We start from the raw sequence: 21,727 nt of genomic DNA, 5'->3' as shown, positions 1-21,727 counted from the left end.
AGTAATTTGTTTTATGATTTTTTAGTTTTAAGATTATTTTGAATGTTATTTTGGTTAATTCTATTTGTAATTTATGTGAAACATAAAAATATATTTGTTGGTTGAAGTGTTAATTTTTTTGCCTAGGTTGAAGTATTTTTTGGTTAAATGAACTTTGTAGGTTATAATTTTGAAATTATGTAATTAAAAGTTGAATTTGGTTGTTGTTAAAATATTGATGTATATGTAGATTAAATATTTGTGTGAGGTTGTCAAATGTTGAATTAGTTTGATATTCATAGTTTGTAAATTTTTTTGGGTTGCTGTATTGTTCGAATTATTTAGTTGAATGTTGAATCAGGTGATAGTTATAGTTTGAATTAAGATGGACGAAGATCAATGGGCATATTACAGTTCGATGTCTGAAGAAGTTGATATGGATTTTCAAGATGAACAAGATTGTGGTGTGAATGAAGGACATGTTGATTGTTCAGATGCTTTTAATACTTCTCAGGTAATCATGTCGATCAGTTTTAGTTGTTTGGTCTAATGTATGATTTGCGTAAAAATTAATATGTCGTGGTTGTGTCCTAGGTCTTTGCAACCCAAGAAGATGTTTTGAAGTGGGCTCGAACAGTTGCCCATGAAAACAATTTTGTTGCAGTAATTATGAGGTCTGATACATATACTGGTAGCAGAGGAAGAACTTCATTTGTGTTAATTGGGTGTGAAAGGAGCGATAAGTACAAGTGTAGGAAGAAAGAATTTGTTAGAAGAGACACAGGCACTAGAAAATGTGGTTGTCCCTTTAAGATTTGTGGAAAACCAGTGCATGGAGGTGAAGGTTGGACGGTGAAGCTGATATGTGGGATTCACAACCATGAATTGGCGAAGACCTTAGTTGGACATCCATATGCTGGGAGATTGACAGATGATGAGAAGAATATCATTGCTGATATGACGAAGTCGAATGTGAAACCAAGAAACATCCTGCTAACGTTGAAGGAGCACAACTCCAACAGTTACACCACAATCAAACAAATCTACAATGCAAGAAGTGCATATCGTTCTTCAATCAGAGGAGATGACACTGAAATGCAACACCTAATGAGGCTCCTTGAACGTGACCAATACATTCATTGGCATAGATTGAAGGATGAAGATGTGGTGTGTGATTTGTTTTGGTGTCACCCAGATGCAATTAAGTTATGTAACACATGTCATTTTGTTTTTTTGATAGACAATACCTACAAAACAAATAGGTACAGGCTCCCATTGCTTGACTTTGTGGGGGTGACACCAACCGGGATGACTTTCTCTGCTGGGTTTGCATATCTGGAGGGTGAGCGTGTGAACAATCTTGTATGGGCATTGGAACAGTTTCGAGGCCTTTTTTTAAGAAACGATCACCTTCCTATTGTTATTGTCACAGACAGAGACCTAGCCCTAATGAATGCTGTGAAAGTTGTGTTTCCGGAGTGTACGGATTTGTTGTGCAGGTTTCACATAGACAAGAATGTGAAGGCAAAGTGCAAATCACTAATTGGTCAGAAGAATGCCTGGGACTACATAATGGATAGCCGGGGTAACCTGGTAGATTGTCCTTCGGAATAGGAGTTCCCTGAGCACCTTCAAAGGTTTCAAGTAGCGTGTTCCCCGTGGCCAATGTTCGTTGACTACGTATGTGAGACATGGATTGTCCCACACAAGGAGAAATTTATCACGGCCTAGACGAATAAGGTGATGCACCTAGGCAACACAACAACAAATAGGTATTTAAATGTTTTATTATTTTAGTCAAGTTTCTTTTAATGATTGTTTGGAACATTATTGTTATTAATTTGTCTTGTCTATTGTGTGTTTTAAATGTAGGGTTGAATCTGCTCATTGGTCTCTGAAAAAGGTATTACAGAATAGCATTGGAGACCTCTGTAGTGTTTGGGATGCAATGAACAACATGATGACGCTGCAGCACACTGAAATTGGAGCATCATTCGAAACAAGTACGCATGTCGTTGGTCATGTTTTTAAGAAAACCTTATACAAGAGACTTTTGGGAATGGTGTCAAGGTACGCTTTAAATGAAATTTCGGTTGAGTTTGAGTGCGTACATCATTTCAAAGACAATCTATCTTCTTGTGGGTGTGTCTTGAGAACCACGCTAGGTCTTCCTTGTGCATGCGAGCTACAAAGGTATGATGGTGGAAGCATCCCACTGGATGTAGTCCATATGTACTGGAGGAGACTTAATTTTTCAGACCAGGGGCTATGTGAGGCCGAAGTTAGCATCAAGGAAGAGATGGATAGAATATATAAAAGATTCGAGGAACTTGATGTTTGCGGGAAAGCTACTTTCAAGAGTAAACTTCGAGAATTTATGTTTCCCGATGAGACCTCTATGTGTCCTCCTCCAACAAAGGTTAAGATGAAAGGTGTCCCGAAAAAGGTAATGAAAAGAAGCGAAAGATCGACAAAGCGCGATCCATCTTATTGGGAGTATGTTGATGCTTATCATTCAGTTCAAAACAACAACACCTCAGTTAGACCCAGTGCATCATCTTTTGAACCACCGAAGCCAGCAAGGATGATCCCCATGTTGGATCAATTTCCGCCATTTATGCATGGTTTCATTGAGGATGTTGTTGATGTGAAAGCGGATGATAATTGTGGATATCAGTCAGTTTTTGCTTTGTTAGGTATGGGAGAAGAGTGTTGGGCTGTGATGCATAACGAATTGATTAAAGAACTTGGCAAATGGTTGCAAGACTACATAAAGATCTTTGGTGGCACGGAGAGATATGAACAGCTGAGGTTGTCCCTACACGTGGATGGGTTATCCAAGGTATGTGTTTTATGCTTTTTATTTATATAAATAATGTTTACATGAGTGACACGTGTATTTGTTTTGTGATTTAGGTTAGTGATGCAATCCTCCCTAGGAAGGGACCAATCACTAGAACCATGAGCAAGAGGCTCCAAGAAGATTGGGCTAGAGTTGCTGAAGAAGGCCCTAGGGTTCTCATGAACCTTAGGGTAGATTTCTGAGCCCATGAGCCAAGGTTGGGTCCAATTATCTTTGTACATATTAGACTAGGATGTCATTATATTTGGTCCTTGTATATAGGGCTCCATATTGTAGGTAGGGTACCCTAGAAATATAGGATTTTTCAGCCCTTGTATTTTTGGGCACCTAGACTAGTTTTTGTATTAAGGGTAGTTTTGTAATTTCACATGCACTAAGTGGATATTTGATGTGTGTGGTTGGAAATAAATTTAATTGAATTGGTAGAAGCCCAATCCAATTAAATTTTAGAGGGGGGGGGGTGAGCATTTGCTTACTACACCCCATTGCCACATCATATAGTCACACTTTGTGCATGTCCTTCATGCTTTTCATGCCTCATGACACCTAAGCACACTTAGTGGAGAATCTTGGAATTGATCTTGGATTAGTGGGCTGAACCATAACTAAAATTCACTAATCATAATTAGTGAAATTTTGGCTCCACAAATTCAATTTCAAATTCAAGTGAAATTTGAATTTCCCTCCAATTTTGTGTGACACTTAGGCTATAAATAGAGGTCATGTGTGTGTATTTTTTTCAACTTTGATCATTTGAATATTAACTTCAGATTTCAGAGCTCCTTTTGAGCACAAAATTTCGTGCTCTTCTCTCCCTCTCCCTTCATTCATCTCCTTCTTCCTCCAAGCTCTTATCCATGGCCTCCTATGGTGGTGAGCTTCTTCTAGACTCATCTTCTCCTTGAAGTGGCGTCTCCTCTCTCTCTTCCTTCTCCATTCCGCTGCCATTTATCTTCCAAGAAGTAAAGGAATCCATTGATGAAGAAGATCCTAGGCCTACAAGCTCCAATGGAGCTTGCATCATGTGGTATCAAGAGCATCTTCATCCAGGTGATGTTCTTTTGCTTCCTCTATCTTTTTGTTCGGTGAATTCTCTTTAATTCCTTGTTCTTCATCTTATTCTCCATGTATATCCTCCATTTTCTTGTGGTTTGGTGCTGTTTAGAGTAGATTAAAAAAAAAATAAACCGATTAAATCTTAGATCTACACTTGTTCTTGCATTTCTATGGTTCAAAATTTGTAGATCTACTCTTGAATCTTGTTTTTGTGTTGATTTTAGGTTCTATCAATTTTCATTCATAATATTCTTGTGCTGAACCTTTAGATCTAAATTTTGTTCCAAAATATTGATTAGAAAAAAAAAACACAAAAATCTAAGTGTAAATCACTTAATCCATGTTGTCTTAGAGTCATGTTTAGTCATAGTAATTGTCACATTATGTTCTAAGTTTGTGTTGAATTTTATTTTGTTGATTGAATTCTAGATACATTTGTTCATGTATTCTTGTCATTCTTAGCCTATCTTTTGAATTTTGAGTCTAATTCATGCATGTTATTTAGTTCATAACATGTTCTAAATCAATTCCTAAAAGTAGTCTTGTTCTTGAACTTTTTTTTTGCTTTCTAAGTTTCCTACATGATGCCTATGATGAAGTTGAGTTGTGGTGCTGAGTTGTGGCTGGATTTGTGAATCAAATAAGTCTTAAGCTCTCTTGAATTTTGTTATTCAAGATAATTGAGCATAAGCAAACACAAATTGTAACTATCCAAGCCTTAAGCAACATAAACACTACTCTTGATTTTTAGGTTGAAATCGCTGGTGCTGGCTGCTTGAACATACGAACTTGTATAAATTACTGGGAATTGGTCGCTACGTTTTTTGAGCTGAAACTTTTACTGAATTTTCTAGACATCTGGAAAAAAATAATAAAAAAAGAACCAAGCGATTTGGATTAAAGGAAAAAATAAGAAAAATCTCACAAGTTGGCAGAAAAATCAGTGTCCAGAAAAAAAAAGAAAAGTGAAAGGAAAGTGTGCTTGTTGTTTTGGCTCAAAATTTGTTCTATAATTGGTGCCTATTTTATACCAATCCTAGTTCTGAAATTTCAATTGAAAATTATTGTGAAAACAAGTGCCAAAACTAGAGGTTTCTTGAGTCTTTTTTTTTAGAGTTTTTCTACTCTACTCTAGAGCCATTCTAGGTTTCTCTTTGAGTCCTAGCTTGCTTTTTGTGCTTTTCATTGCTTTAATTGTTGAATAATCCTTGGAAATTTGTCTTGTTAAAACTCTATTGGTTTAGCTTTCATTTCATTTTTTTTGGTCTTTGGTTATTGCTTGTCTCTTTGTTTCCTTGCTTGTGAGTTGCCATATAGGGAATTGGAAAGGAGGATTGGTGCCATATCTTGAAGAATTTGAGTCAAGAAGCAAGGGGCCAACCACCTTAAGAGCTATTGGACTAAGAAGCACTCCAAATTGAGTTAAACACTAAAGAGACAATAGCCACCACAATTGAGGACTTTTTTCTTTGTAATTTTGTAATTGGCAATTTGCTTTGCTTTCAAATTTTGTAACAAAAAGGGCTTTCATTGGAAGTAAGTTGGGAGCCTCCGCTAGGTCACCCTACTTCCATTTGTGTGTAATAATTTTAGGCAATTTTCCCTTAGGATAGTGAGTGTTTTGTTGGGAACCTTAAATGAGGTCATCCAAACACTCTTAGGATCCGCCTAGTTTGCATTTCTTGCACTTTAATTTCTTGCTTACTTTCATAGATTATTTCTTTTACCCTCCATTGTCAAACCACCTAGATAGCTTGCCTTTTACCAATTAGTTTTTACCTTATCTTTCACACCTCTTTTAGTGTTTATTTTGGCTAGTTTCAACCATAGTTTCTTTTACCTTTTGTTTTCAAACCCCCAACAAGAAAGAACCATAACTTAGGAACCAACATGAGTCTTCATTCTTCATCTAGTGTTAATGGTGAGGGTTCTACTCCTAAGGACCCCTTGTATAAGATATTAGATGAGTTGAGATCCCTTAAGTTGTGGAAAGAAAAATAAGAGAGAAAAGAAAAAGGTAAAAAAAGAGTGGAAGAAATAAGTCAAGATGAAAGAGAGAAAATAAGAGAGGAAGAAAGAAGAAAAATAATGAAAGAAATGAAAAGAGAAAAACATGCCTCCTATAGTAGTCATGACTCTTGCAAGAGTTTAAGTGAAGAACTTAGCGACTATTATAGAGGGCGTCATAGTTCACATACTAAACATCACTCCTAAAGAAGAGAAAAGGATAGAAGGCCTCAAGAGGTTAACATTAGCCTCCCATATTTCCACGGAAAAGATAATGTTGAGGCCTACTTAGATTGGGAAATGAAGGTTGAACAACTCTTTGCTTGCCATCATATTAGCGAAGAGAGAAAAGCTCCATTGGCTACCCTTAGCTTTCAAGGGTATGCCCTCTATTGGTGGACTTCCCTTGTTAAAGAACGAAGGATTCATGGGGATCCTCCAGTAGAGTATTGGAATGATCTTAAGAGTGCCCTTAGGAAGAGGCACATTCCCTCCTACTATGAAAGGGAGCTTATGGACAAGCTCCAAAGGCTTAGACAAGGGAGTATGAGTGTTGAAGAATATAGACAACAAATGGAACTACTCCTTTTAAGAGCTGGACTTAGGGAGGAGGAAAGAACAAGCATAGCTAGGTTCCTTAGTTGGCTCAATATGGAAGTGAGGGACAAGGTTGAACTCCTTCCATATAGGGACCTAGATGAGCTAGTCCAACTTTGTATAAAAGTGGAGCAACAACTTAAAAGAAAGCCTTCTTCAAAATCTTATGGCTCTCACTCTTATCCAAGGAAGGACCAAGCCCATGGAATTTTAGGGGCTGCACCTTCAAAACCCAAGGAAGATAAGGGTAAGACCATAGAGAAATACACCCCTAAGACTAGTTCCCAAGAAAGGACTAGCAAAATTAAATGCTTCAAATGTCTTGGGAGAGGTCACATTGCCTCTCAATGCCCCACAAAGAAAACCATGATCATGAGGGGTCAAGACATTTATAGTAGTCAAGAGGAGACTACTTCTTGCCCTTCCTCTAGTGGAAGTGAAGATGAAGTAAGGGGTGAAGAGTCTAGTGAGGAAGTCTACCCCCATGAAGAAGGTGACCTCTTAATGGTTAGAAGGCTCCTTGGAGGTCAATCTTGTGATCTATCTCAATCCCAAAGAGAGAACATCTTTCATACAAGATGCAAAATTTTAGATAAAACTTGTTCTCTCATTGTGGATAGTGGATCTTGTTGCAATTGTTGTAGCACAAGATTAGTTTCCAAGTTGAACCTCACTATCATTCCCCACCCAAAACCTTATAAACTTCAATGGCTCAATGAGCAAGGGGAAATGATAGTTAACCAACAAGTGAAGGTACCTTTCTCCATTGGGACATATAAGGATGAAGTTAATTGTGATATAGTTCCCATGGAGGCAGGACATATTCTTTTAGGAAGGCCGTGGCAATTTGATAGGAAGATCATTTATAATGGCCTAACTAATGAGATTACCCTCACCCATCTTGGCACTAAATTTGTGTTGCATCCTCAAACACCTTCACAGGTGGCCAAAGATCAACTAACTATGAAAGATAAGAGGGATGAGGAAGAAAAATTAGAAAAACAAAAGAAAAAGAAAGATAGTAAGGCCTTGTCTTCAAAGGCCAGGGGGAAGGAAAAAGAGGGAAAGGATTCCTCCAAGAAGATTGTTAAGAAGGAAAATCATTTTGCAACAAAAGGTGATATTAAAAGAGCACTCCTTCTTAAACAATCTTTCTACCTTCTCCTATCAAGGGAAACATCCCTTAGCACTGCCACAATTCCTACATTTGAGACCTTACCCCCAAAGGTCCAAGAACTCTTACATGAATTTGGTGATATATTTCCCAAAGAGATACCCCCTGGGCTACCTCCTTTAAGGGGAATAGAACACCAAATAGATTTAGTCCCAGGAGCAAGCCTTCCTAATAGGTCAACCTATAGGACTAACCCTCAGGAGACTAAGGAGATAGAGTCTCAGGTTAAAGAATTGTTGGAGAAGGGCTGGGTCCAAGAGAGCCTAAGCCCATGTGCTGTGCCAGTGTTGTTGGTGCCCAAAAAGGATGGTACGTGGAGAATGTGTACAGATTGCAGGGCCATCAACAACATCACTATAAAGTATAGGCACCCCATTCCTAGACTTGATGATTTGCTTGATGAGTTGCATGGTGCCAATATCTTTTCAAAAATTGATCTTAAAAGTGGTTATCACCAAATCAGGATGAAAAAGGGTGATGAGTGGAAAACTGCTTTCAAGACCAAGTTTGGTTTGTATGAATGGCTAGTGATGCCTTTTGGGCTCACTAATGCACCAAGCACCTTTATGAGGCTTATGCATCATGTCTTAAGGGATTTCATAGGTAGATTTGTAGTTGTTTATTTTGATGATATTTTAGTGTATAGTAGGAGCCTAGATGATCACTTAGGACATCTCAGACAAGTTCTTTCAGTCCTTAGGAAAAACACCCTCTATGCAAATATAGAGAAGTGTAACTTTTGTGTAGATAATATAGTTTTCTTAGGTTTTGTAGTTGGTAGAAATGGGGTCCAAGTGGACCCCGAGAAAATCAAGGTCATCCAAGAATGGCCCACCCCAAAAAGTGTGGGAGATATTAGGAGCTTCCATGGGTTAGCAAGCTTCTATAGAAGGTTCGTTCCTAATTTCTCTACAATTGCATCACCTCTCAATGAGCTGGTGAAGAAGAATGTGGCATTTACCTGGGGTGAAAAACAAGAGCAAGCCTTTGCTTTGCTCAAAGAAAAGCTTACTAAGGCACCTGTTCTAGCTCTTCCTGACTTTTCTAAAACTTTTGAGCTAGAATGTGATGCCTCTGGAGTGGGAGTTGGAGCTGTATTGTTACAAGGTGGGCACCCTATTGCTTATTTTAGTGAAAAACTTCATAGTGCCACCCTCAACTACCCCACCTATGATAAAGAGCTTTATGCCTTAATAAGAGCCCTCCAAACTTGGGAACATTACCTTGTTTCCAAGGAATTTGTCATTCATAGTGATCATCAATCACTTAAGTACATTAGAGGGCAAAGCAAGTTAAACATGAGGCATGCAAAATGGGTAGAGTACCTAGAGCAATTTCCATATGTTATCAAATACAAAAAGGGAAAAACAAATGTGGTAGCTGATGCCCTCTCTAGGAGACACACATTGTTTTGCTCCCTAGGAGCTCAAATTTTAGGATTTGATAATATTAGGGACTTGTATGCTTTAGATGAACATTTCTCTCCCATTTATGAGAGTTGTGGGAAAAAGGCCCAAGATGGATTCTATTTGGCTGAGGGGTATTTGTTCAAAGAGGGAAAGCTTTGCATACCCCAAGGATCCATTAGGAAATTACTTGTGAAAGAGAGCCATGAGGGTGGGCTCATGGGCCACTTTGGGATAGACAAGACCCTTGTCTTACTAAAAGAAAAGTTTTATTGGCCCCATATGAAGAAAGATGTCCATAAGCATTGCACTAGGTGTGTGGCTTGTTTACAAGCCAAGTCTAGGGTGATGCCTCATGGGCTATACATACCCTTACCCATCCCATCTACACCTTGGGTAGACATTAGTATGGACTTTGTCCTTGGGCTTCCTAGAACCCAAAGAGGTGTAGACTCTATCTTTGTGGTAGTGGATAGGTTTAGCAAGATGGCACACTTTATACCATGCCACAAGGTGGATGATGCTTTCCACATCTCAAAACTCTTTTTCAAGGAAGTTGTGAGACTCCATGGTTTGCCTAGGACCATTGTGTCAGATAGAGATGCTAAGTTCCTTAGCCACTTCTGGAAAACCTTATGGGCTAAGTTAGGAACTAAACTTCTTTTCTCTACCACTTGTCATCCACAAACTGATGGGCAAACAGAGGTAGTGAATAGGTCTTTATCCACCCTTTTAAGGGCTCTTCTGAAAGGCAACCATAAGTCTTGGGATGAGTATCTTCCTCATGTAGAATTTGCCTACAACAGGGGGGTTCATAGAACCACCAAGCAGTCCCCTTTTGAGGTTGTCTATGGGTTCAATCCCCTAACACCGTTAGACCTTATTCCCCTCCCACTGGACACTTCTTTTATACATAAAGAAGGGGAATCTAGGTCAGAATTTGTAAAGAAGATGCATGAGAGGGTTAAGAACCAAATAGAGAACCAAACAAAGGTGTATTCAACTAAAGGCAATAGAGGAAGAAAAGAGCTAGTTCTTAATAAGGGTGATTGGGTTTGGCTCCATCTTAGGAAGGATAGATTCCCTACTAAAAGGAAATCCAAGCTTAGCCCTAGAGGGGATGGACCTTTTCAGGTTTTGGAGTGGATCAATAACAATGCCTATAGGTTGGACCTCCCAGAAGAGTATGGAGTCAGCACCACTTTTAACATTTCTGATTTAACTCCTTTTGCAGGTGGAGCTGATATTGAGGAGGAGGAACTAACATATTTGAGGTCAAATCCTCTTCAAGGGGAAGGGGATGATGCAATCCTCCCTAGGAAGGGACCAATCACTAGAACCATGAGCAAGAGGCTCTAAGAAGATTGGGCTAGAGCTGCTGAAGAAGGCCCTAGGGTTCTCATGAACCTTAGGGTAGATTTCTGAGCCCATGAGCCAAGGTTGAGTCCAATTATCTTTGTACATATTAGACTAGGATGTCATTATATTTGGTCCTTGTATATAGGGCTCCATATTGTAGGTAGGGTACCCTAGAAATATAGGATTTTTCAGCCCTTGTATTTTTGGGCACCTAGACTAGTTTTTGTATTAGGGGTAGTTTTGTAATTTCACATGCACTAAGTGGATATTTGATGTGTGTGGTTGGAAATAAATTTAATTGAATTGGTAGAAGCCCAATCCAATTAAATTTTAGAGGGGGGGTGAGCATTTGCTTACTACACCCCATTGCCACATCATATAGTCACACTTTGTGCATGTCCTTCATGCTTTTCATGCCTCCTGACACCTAAGCATACTTAGTGGAGAATTTTGGAATTGATCTTGGATTAGTGGGCTGAACCATAACTAAAATTCACTAATCATAATTAGTGAAATTTTGGCTCCAAAGTTTGGCTCCACAAATTCAATTTCAAATTCAAGTGAAATTTGAATTTCCCTCCAATTTTGTGTGACACTTAGGCTATAAATAGAGGTCATGTGTGTGTATTTTTTTCAACTTTGAGCATTTGAATATTAACTTTAGATTTCAGAGCTCCTTTTGAGCACAAAATTTCGTGCTCTTCTCTCCCTCTCCCTTCATTCATCTCCTTCTTCCTCCAAGCTCTTATCCATGGCCTCCTATGGTGGTGAGCTTCTTCTAGACTCATCTTCTCCTTGAAGTGGCGTCTCCTCTCTCTCTTCCTTCTCCATTCCGCTGCCATTTATTTTCCAAGAAGCAAAAGAATCCATTGATGAAGAAGATCCTAGGCCTACAAGCTCCAATGGAGCTTGCATCAGTTAGTATGGACAAATGGATGGATATAACGGATATGGGATATGTAATTGCGTCAAGATATAATGTAATCCTTGTATCGTTGTCACGACAACAGAGCTTCACATTTTTTCCTCTCAGAAGTCGACCACCGGCCGATTCTTCTGCACACCGCATGATATGCGTCGGTCATGTGTTTGGCAGTCATTTTGTTCAGGTCCATTGAAAATTCGTTTACTCAAATAATTTCAATTATTGAATGAGTTGGTTTGTTTGTTTAAGTTATTATTGTAATTTCACTTACAACAGGTTTATCTGAAAGATCGTTGTCCCTTACCGCCTATGGCATTGTTGTGGTCAAGAAATTCGTATCCGGAGGCAAAACAATGGCCAATTGCATATGTAGGTAGAATGCCACACTACTTAAGCTTAATGACAATTAATACAACGCACGTAGACCTAAGCGGACACTGAACTTGTAATATTTATGTATCTATATTTACATTGGATTTATGTTCATGTAATTAATGAATTGTTCCATGAATAAATGTTAGTGTGTCAAATTGTTATATTTGTGTTCAACTGAATGCTAGTTATATGTTTCTAAAAGGCCGAAAACCAACTTTTTTTATTTTTGGTGCCTCGGTTTGAGGTGCGATTCGATGGAACGGGGCGCTGCTTTTATTTTTTTTTTGGGTTCCTTGATGTGCAAACATGCCAAATAGCGTCCCTGGACAGTCTCAAGCGGCTCCCACATAATTTAAAAAAAAGTCTGAACAGGGGTACTTAGGCATGTTTCTAACAGGCCGAAAACCAACTTTTTTTTATTTTTGGTGCCTCGGTTTGAGGTGTGATTCGATGGAACGGGGTGCTACTTTTATTTTTTTTTGGTTCCTTGACGTGCAAACATGCCAAATAGTGGCCCTGGACAGTCTCAAGCAGCTCCCACATAATTTTAAAAAATGCTCGAACAGGGATACTTAGACATGTTTCTAACAGACCCTAAACCAACTTTTTTTATTCTTTACTGTACGTATATATGGTTAAATTATATAATTTCAGAATAGTTATAAATTTTAACATTTAAATTACAAATTAAATTTTAATAACAAAGCAAATTGGACCAAAATTGGGATAAACCAGATGTACTGAAAACAAAAAAATAGAGATGTTTTGATTATTTTTTTAAAGTTTCTTAGTCACCATATTTTTTTTCTTTAATAAAATTGTGATGTCATAATTTTTATTTTTTATTTCCATATTTGAATGAATGGAATAACATATTATTTTCAACATGACAATTTTTTTCTTTTCCTAAAACAAGTAATATTTATATATTGATATTATTTCCTTGTTAAATTATTTTATCTTTATTTTATATATTCAAATACCATTATAAATGTGACTCATGTGTGTGGTTTATATTTAAATTTCAAACCATATATTTATAGAGAGACAAACATAAATCATAAATGATGTAAGTAAATGTGTTTTATCACATACATAAACAAATACTAAAATTAATAATTTAAGTACAATAAAAATATAAATCCTAATCTATGCGGCGTCTCTGGCGCGACCTAAGACTTCCATCTGCGGCGTCACCTCTAGCTCTCCTCAGACAACGAGTCATGAAGTCATATAAGTCAGTGCCTTCAGTGACCATCCTGAGGTTGATGACCCGCTCCAAATCCTCAACAATCGCTCCTAAATCCTCAGCCATTCCCTGACATCCTTGGTAGTCAACCTGTCACAGTCAAAATAACAAAGTCAGTATCACATTTTTAAAAAATTTAAATTAAGAAAAACTACAGAAGTTATGCTTACCACTGAATGCGTAGGGAGATCGGACGCGACTGAAACCTCGGGGATGGATGGCTCGACGAACTCCTCATCATGAGAGGGAGGCAGATGTCTCGGCTCAGCAGTCTCCTCGGTCCGCGCGTGACGAATGGGTGCGATATCCAAAAAAAACACTCCATGTAGTCTGGCGCCACCTGTCCAGGAACTACACAGAGCTCCCCTAAAGGCACCAAATGGTCTGAAAAATGCAGCCATCGGTCATCTATATCATCACCCGTCAAAGAATCACAAACCGGCGGCGGAGGGACCGTCTGAAGGTAGCCAAACTGTCGAAGAACCCGCTCAGGTCGAACGTACACCACAATCTGACCCCATCTGAGCTGGCTGGTGTACGACGATATCAAGTCAAAGCCCCTGACTCCCCGGTGCTCAGCATAGGACATCCAACACACGTCAGTTACAGTTAGGGCATCCAGACGTCTCCGATACGGGGCTCCCTTGATCCCCGTCATATGAGCCTTACCCGTAAGCCACCTGCAGGCCTGTGGGCTCCCTTCATCATAAGCATCATGAACGACGCATGTATGCACTGTAAGAAAGTGCTCGTATATCCAACACTACAAACACATAGTCAACATCAATAATAAAAAAAAAGATGCAATGCTACTTCAATTTAAATTATCAGTAATAATACGTACCTGGAGAAGTGTAATATAACCGCCCAGCTGCCGTGTAGAGGCCTGCGACGCGTCGTTCAAATGCTCGTGCATGTGGACTAATGTAGCCGCTCCCCAGGCGAATCCCCCTGCCTGGGCCAGGTTCTTGAAAGCCTCCAGGTGCACGACATGTACATGGGTTGAACTCTTGTTGGCGAAAAGAGTACAACCCACCAAGTGGACCAGATACGTGTGAGCTGCTACAACCCATCATCTGGCCCTGCACTGGCTCTCATACAAGTCCCGAAGCCACCCCAACCGGACATGAGGCCCATCAGCCTATCAGGTCTCAAATGTAGCCTCCTCATGACTGACCTCAAGAAGCTCCGTCAGTAGACCAATCGTGTCTGAAGTAACCAGCGGCTCGAACGTATGCAGAGCGCCAGTGATGGGAACGTGTAGGAGTGACGCCACGCCATCCAGCGTGATCGTCAACTCGCCTACTGGCAGGTGGAACGTGCTAGTCTTGCGATGCCACCTCTCGACGAAGGCGGATATGAGTCCAGGATCAGTGGTGATAACAGAACACCTGATCAGTGGACTCAATCCGGTGGCAACAATCATGCCTTCGATCTCAGGCGTTGGTCTCCCAATTTTATCTACTTTTCTACCATGGGAGACCAACTTCAGATCGGGTCGTTCCTAAATTGAATAACAATTTATAATAACGTGTATATAAAAAACAATCCAACTACAAATAATTTTTATGTAATTAGTCAACATTAAAAACTACGTACATGTCCACTCCAGATGTTGTGTGCGACATGCTCAACAAAACTGGTCAACATCGATGGGTCGTGTGGTCCACCGAGGAACCCTCATCTGCAGCAGGTGACCCCAAGCTCCCATTAGTAGCCACTCCCTCTGTCTGAACAGCATCGGCGGCGCCTGTCATCTCTGGGGTGGCATCAGACACATGAGGAACATCCTCATGCATTTGAGGCACATCCTCAGGTCTCTTTGTGACGTCCTCACGTAGATTAAGTTTTCAAACCTCTATTTGCATGTAAGGTTGAAAACTTTGTAGGGCCTCTTGTTAAGAAGGATATATCTTCATATCTAATTCTAATGTCACTGTGTCCAAATGTATCATTTCATGACTAATACAATTTAGTTTATGTTGTTTCATTTAATTGGATGGGTAAGGTGCGTGTAATCAATTGGATGGGCATGTTTGTGATTCACCGGTTTCTACTTATCTCATATGGTATCAGCTTTGAATTCCCATTCTTATAACAATGCTTAGATTGTGTAGGTATCAGATTAGACAAATTTGTTTTCAATATCAAAAGAATTCCCATGAAGTATTTAAGACATCTTATTTTAGAAATCAATTTATCTTTGTTTCACCTCGTTAATCCACTTTAAGATAAATTATACTTTTAATTGTGATTTCATGATCAAGTCAAAGATCAAACTCCAGATCTTAATTAAAAAGATTCAACTATTAAATCACTTGTGTTAATAACTTTTAATTGTCATTACATTATGTTGTCACGCGTGAATTGATGTCAATATTATTTAACCAAAGTACACATATGCACATTTACCTGATATATGTGGGGGGATTAGAATATAGAATGTCACTAACAAAAATTTAGAATCAAGTACCGAAATATAATTAATGGCGTGTCTCCATTTGAGGAGTTCTTCTTCCCCTAACACTCAGTTTTTTAGACTGAAATTTATGTTTTGAACTTCCAATCATACATATAATAAGCACATGGTGACAGTCTATAGTATATGCCCTTGTATGAGGTTTAAACTTTGTACAAAAGGTACATATCTTTAAGATTCACAGTTGTAAAGTTTTAGGATTAGTAGAGTCTTTATAATTTTGTCCACAAATGTTTGGAAAGGCAACAACAGGGACACAGTCATTTAGACATCCTAACAATTCAATTTAGACATCCTAATGCATATAAAAATCACACCAAATATAATTTCAATTTACATATAAACGCAATTTTTAATAGCAACTAAATAACACAAACTAGCTAATAATATGAACAAAATCATGGTTCAGGAATAATCTAAAAAAAAGCAAAAAAACAAAATACACAGCAAAACATGATCCGTGGAAGAAGTTCCACAGGATCTTCCGCGAGAAGGAAATGTACCCTGCGGAAGAAGCTTCCGCAGGTTCTTCCGCGACAACAAAATGTAGCCTGCGGAAGAAGGTTCTGCAGGATCTTCCGCGGGATCCGCAGAAGACAACGTTCTTCCGCTGGATCACGCGGAAGATCCTGCGGAACCTTCTTCCGTAGGAATCCGCGGAAGAACCTTCCACATTTCTTCCGCATGACCCCGCGGAAGAACACCTTCTTCCACTACAGTACCCAAAAGCCACTTTCACACACGCGGAAGAAGGTTCTTCTCGCGGAAGAACCTTCGTCTTCAACCTCCACCACCACAGGTCACTAATTTCGTCTATCCTAAGGTTACTATGGCCATTTACGCCATTCAAACAGATACGAGGAGGTTAGAAGACTAACCTTGATGGCAGAAGAAACGAACAACAGCTTCAATGGAGGATGCCAACTTCAGGGGAGAACAAAATGAGATTCAAATGAAGGGAACCAAATTTGAAATGGAGAAGCAAATGAGGGTGCGGAGGAAGAAGGGAATAAGCCAATATCGGGGAAGAAGAAGCACGAATGGAGATTGTTAGGTGCACGCGGAAGAAGAAACAAGTGCGGAAGCAAGGGGAAGAAGAAACAGGCGCGGAAGAAAAAGTGTTTTTTTTAAAATATATTAACTTATTTTTTAAATGAAGGGTATTTTGGGTACTTCATTGAATTGCTGGGTGCACCTAGCAACGCCCGTATAGGGAAAGGATTGGAATTAGGACTTTGGATTGATGTGGGGCACTTGTTATTTACATCTCTAAATTTTCCTAAGTACACCCCCATCATTTGCTTTTATATTCTAATTTTCCATTATATCCTTTTTCCTTAAAGGGTTACATTCATTAGATTTGTAACACTTCATTTTTTGTAAAATAAATTAAAAAGAATTTTATATCTTTAAAAATAAATAGTTTTAGAAAAAATGATGAGGTTTTTATAATTAAATAAATAAGGAGAAATAGCTTTATTAATTAAAATAATGGTTTGAAGGAAAATAAAAAAAATATTTTATTTATTCATTTGATACGAAATAAAATAGAGTTCTTGTTTATAAAATAATAAAAATAATGAAAAATGGAATAAATAATAGGCCGAGAGTACCCTAGTTATAAATAGAGACACGTTGACTATACGTCTCTACGCTTCCTATTCCTCTCAATTTCGTTTTAACTTCTTCCTCTCCGAAAACCCTCTCTTTCTCGCATACACTCAAACCTATCTTAGTAAAATGACGATCTCGGACTTGTTAACTATTGGATCATTATGAAATTTTAGCACCAGGTTCGGAACTCATTTTAGAAAAACCTTACTGTTGGAATATACAAAACAATGTTTGAGGTGAGAGAAATTCCCTTCTTATCATAGATTTCTTTTTTCCCGTAGAGACCCAAAACCTGTTCTAGTAAAACTATGATCCCGAATTTTCTAACCATTTGATCATTTTGAAATTCGGCAACCACCTTCAGAACCCAATTTCTCACATCTCAATCGTTGGGATTTATGAAATAATATCCATAGAGAGAGAAATATTCCTTTCACAGAGACAGTAAAATGGAGGCTTCAATCCTTCTCTTTCGCTCTAATGCTTGGAAACCCTAATAGAGCAACCAGAGGAAAAACTTGAGGAATCTTGGACAACTACTACAGATGCCTCTATCACTTCCGAAATACACACGTGAGCCCACTTAGAGGTAAGAGATGAGTTTATCACAATTGGGATTAGAATTAACATGTGTAGTGATCCTTATAAGATTAAATTGGGTTTATTTTGAGATATTTATTGAATTATAATTTTTCCTTTATGATTATAAATACGATATTGTTGTGTTTGACGAACCAATTGATGTCCTGATGTGAATTAGTTGATAAATTGAGTGCTCTTGGTGTTTTCGTATTTTTTTTACCTATGATTTTGATTCCTTGATTTTGATATGATTATGTGAAACTGTTTGAGGAGTTTTACTTCTCATGTCACGAGAAACATTTTTGTATAAATTGTTTGTATTTTGGATAAGATTTACTAGGTGAGCATGATAAATTATAATATTGAGATTATGAAATTGTGATTAAAATTGTGTATAAATAATAAATTGAATATGTAATGAATTGTGGGATTACATGTTGCTTTGAGATTATAATATTGTTATTGAAATTGAGTATAGGTGTAAAGTTGAAAATGTGTTAATTTGTGAGATATATGTAAACATGTGATGGTGGATTGTGACATTATGATATGTTAAATTGTGGACATGAGATTTGATTGTGAATAAGTGTGTGGTTAACACTTGATGTGACAATACTTGTATTATGAACTGTGAATTATACAATAACCCGAATGATGTTTATCTTGAGAAAAGTGTTTATGCGCAGTGTTAAAGGAAAAGTGTAGGACTCCTAGTTAGGAACCTAAAGTGTTAAATTGTAGCACAATGTGTTAAACGTGTTTGAAACACGAGTGTGAGGTCGTGGGTATTGTATAATTCATGAGTAGTGGTTGCGTGCAAAAATTGTTTTAGGGGTTGGACCTGAATCAGGAAGGTGAGGTCCTAACGGATTCTTCGGAGTCTAGGCCTTGGGGGTAAAGACACTCGGTTTGAGTGCTCCTTTAAGCCTATGTTGATTCCATATGGTTGGAGTATTCCCACAAAACAGAGTGACCTTGACTAGTCACCTTATGATTTTACTTAGTGAGAGTGACTTGACATACCCATTGTGTAATGTGTCTTGCTATGTACTCCGAAGTGCCCCACTATGAGTTTTCACTCACATGATATCACATTGCATATAGGCTTGAGTCTTAGTATAATTGTTGCATAATGCTTGCTAATTGCTTATTATGAAATTGATGAGTGTTATTATGTCTTGACCCGAGTGTGTAATTCATGTGTAATGTGATTGGTGATTGAAAAATGAATTTTAAATGATAAAGTGGTGAAGTGATCTGGATTGTATTAAGTTGAGCTATGTTATAAATACTCCCATAATTTATTTTGATTACGTCTTTGTTTATTTGTATTTTTTTAAATGTGATAACTCACCCCCTGTGTGTTATTTGTGTTTGGATGCTGTGATGATCTCAAACCTTGTGTTCGTGGGAGCAGATGACTAGGTGGATGACTTTAAAGAACCTTGTGCTAGAGGACGTTGGGACACAATGCTCTGATAAGATGTGATATTGAGAATGAGTTTTTATTTTAATTGCATGATGTTATTTTATTTTATTTTACCTCACTAATTTAACAAAATTTCTTTTGTAAACTTTGACGACCTAGTTTTGAGCCGGATATGTTTTTAATAAATTTTATTTGGTAATATTAAAGCAAATGTGACCCTTTTACTCACATAAGTTCCTTTATGTTAATTGAATAAAATCATTTCAGTTAATTCCACATTTTTATATGTTTTTCTTATTTATATGTATGTCAGGGTAGAGGGTGTCACATTTAGTGGTATCAGAGCAGGTCGAACCTTTCGACCAATGTGTTATGTGCTTACCATATTCTGGTGTGCTATCTGTGCGATTACTTATGAATGCTTTTGTTGAGCATGCTTGAATTATTAATTGTATTTTCCTTTGCATGATTAAATGAGACTAAATGATGCTTGTGATGTGCATTGCATCCTTAATGTCTGTTATACCATAAATCCACTATTGAGTCATGAGTTATGAGACTGATAATCTCTATAATTTGTGAAGTGCAGTTGGACATCATGACAAGCCGTTAGGTGATGCATAGTCTTGATATTGATTGATAATGCCTTAATTAACCCTTATCTTCTTGCGTGTATGTTGTTAATAAGCTTATTTCTCTCTTGATGTGTGGATTAGTGTTGTGAAAACCTTTTGAATCGTATATATGCCTTGGATGAGTGTGTCTTTCTTGATGTGTAAACACACGACTACTTAACTCCCTTCTTTTATGTGTAGTCATGAATGTAGTTGTTGAAGTTTGTGATTCCTTAATACATCCTTAGTGATTGTTTAATTCTTACTTCTTATATGTACATTATATACTTATTATAGGAACCTTATAATTCTATGTATGCTTGTAGTATAGTGTTCTACCTTAATTACATAGATATTATGGTTGTTTGTGATTTCTTGTTCTTAGAGATGCTAATACCCTATAGTTCGATGACTCATATCGAGATATATTTCATAAGGAATACTCTTTTAACCGTACCTTCCAGTTCTAGTACACCTTATTTTCTTGTGTTGCGTGTTGAAGTCAAGTAACTCGATTATACTTGCAAGCCCAAGTATAATTGATTCTTTGTGTTGTGAGCCTACATCAAATAGTTTTTTATTACTGATGTTTCTGTCACAATCAAGCGATTGTTAACGTCTCCATATGGGTGTACATTATGGTCATGTTTTCGTTTATAGAATTCATTTGGAATATTTGTTGTTGATTCTGAATGAATGATCTTTCTTGATTTAAAACTATTGTTTCCTAATCAATCGAGTGTTCATCTTGTTATGGGTTGCTTATCTTCCAATCATGTCTTGTTAAACTACTTGATAATCTGTCATGTTGTTACTTCTGTTACGAATAGAGAGAGACTTAGCCCTTGCCAATCACGTTAAGGTGTTTCGAGAGGAAATACTTGAGTAGACACGATCCTTGTTACCTATAGACAAAAGTCAAACTTAGTAAGTCTTGTACCTGTGTTCCTTGAGGATGTGCATAGTTACCACCTAAGTGCAAGATTGAGAATCTTGTAGGTGTAGTACCCATAGAAACTTGTAATCGTAGTTCCTAGGAGATGTCTGGTATAGAGTTGTTTAAGAATATAGAGTAGTTGGAAAAGTTGTGAAGAATAGTTAAGAAGTTTAGTGTGAAACCTTAAAAAGAGTGTAAGGTAGTTAGTAGGGTGTTAATTGCTATGCATGGAAGGGTTCGAGAGTGAGTGTTCTTGCGTAAGGTAGGTGACCTAAAGGATTAGTGATGATAGTTGTATGATTAGCAAGATATATCTTAGTTTTCTTTACCTTAATCTGGGAAAAGTCTGAGGATGCTCCGATGACTACCTTAGTACTTGTCGTGGCCTCTACGTGTACCTGGTCATGTCTTGACAAGATCGATGCCCCTGTGTGTTCGTGGAATGCATGACAGGATCTCCCACCCTTAGTTAGCTCTTGTAGTGGTTTCGATGATTAGTGCTTAGTGTGTTTCCAGTTAAGTTGGATTATGGGGTGTATCTTAAGGTTGTTATAGACCTTTGGGAATCACGTTTAGTGCTAATAGTTTTGTTATGCATTTTAGTTAGATGAGGATGACCCTTATAGTATGCTACGTCTAGATGACAAACTATAAATCCTTCTTGGGCAGATTTTGAGATGAGAGAAAACCTAAGATTAAGATAAGACGCCCTTAACTAGTAGTCGAACCAGGACATTGTTATAGGATTTCTTGAATTAACCTTATCCCTTGTTAGAGATGACTCAAGTAAGTTTAATCTTTCTGGTGAGATCCCTGTAGGGAGTAAACCCTAAGTTCATAGAGAAGTCGGCTACTGTAAACTGTTGAGTGCTACCTTAGCCGAGTAGGTCCTTGTTGGAGCAGTAAAATATTCAAAGTAAGTTTTAAGTTTAGAGGAGTGCTTGTAGAAGACCAAGTAGCGGCCAATGTTTTCTCGACAGCTTAAAACTCATAAAAGAATTTGTCATACGCACGATCTAAAGTTGGTAGCCATGGTATTCGCTTTCACGTTTTGGAGGCATTACCGTTAGTATGATATGTCG

At 37.9% G+C, this 21,727-nt stretch overlaps 1 protein-coding gene across 1 annotated transcript; it reads left to right on the top strand.

Moving 5' to 3' along the window:
* The first annotated feature begins 364 nt into the window (after nt 1-364).
* On the top strand, nt 365-11,743 carry LOC102669237 (uncharacterized). The gene is made up of 6 exons (XM_014772090.1): nt 365-493; nt 574-944; nt 1,242-1,478; nt 1,852-2,821; nt 11,452-11,536; nt 11,643-11,743. The coding sequence occupies exons 1-6, from the start codon at nt 365-367 to the stop codon at nt 11,741-11,743; spliced, it is 1,893 nt and encodes a 630-aa protein (XP_014627576.1).
* Nucleotides 11,744-21,727: the final 9,984 nt, after the last annotated feature.

This window comes from Glycine max, chromosome 2 (genome assembly GCF_000004515.6).
Source record: "Glycine max cultivar Williams 82 chromosome 2, Glycine_max_v4.0, whole genome shotgun sequence".
Classification (NCBI taxonomy): domain Eukaryota; kingdom Viridiplantae; phylum Streptophyta; class Magnoliopsida; order Fabales; family Fabaceae; genus Glycine; species Glycine max.
This window is presented reverse-complemented; position numbering and strand designations above follow the sequence as displayed.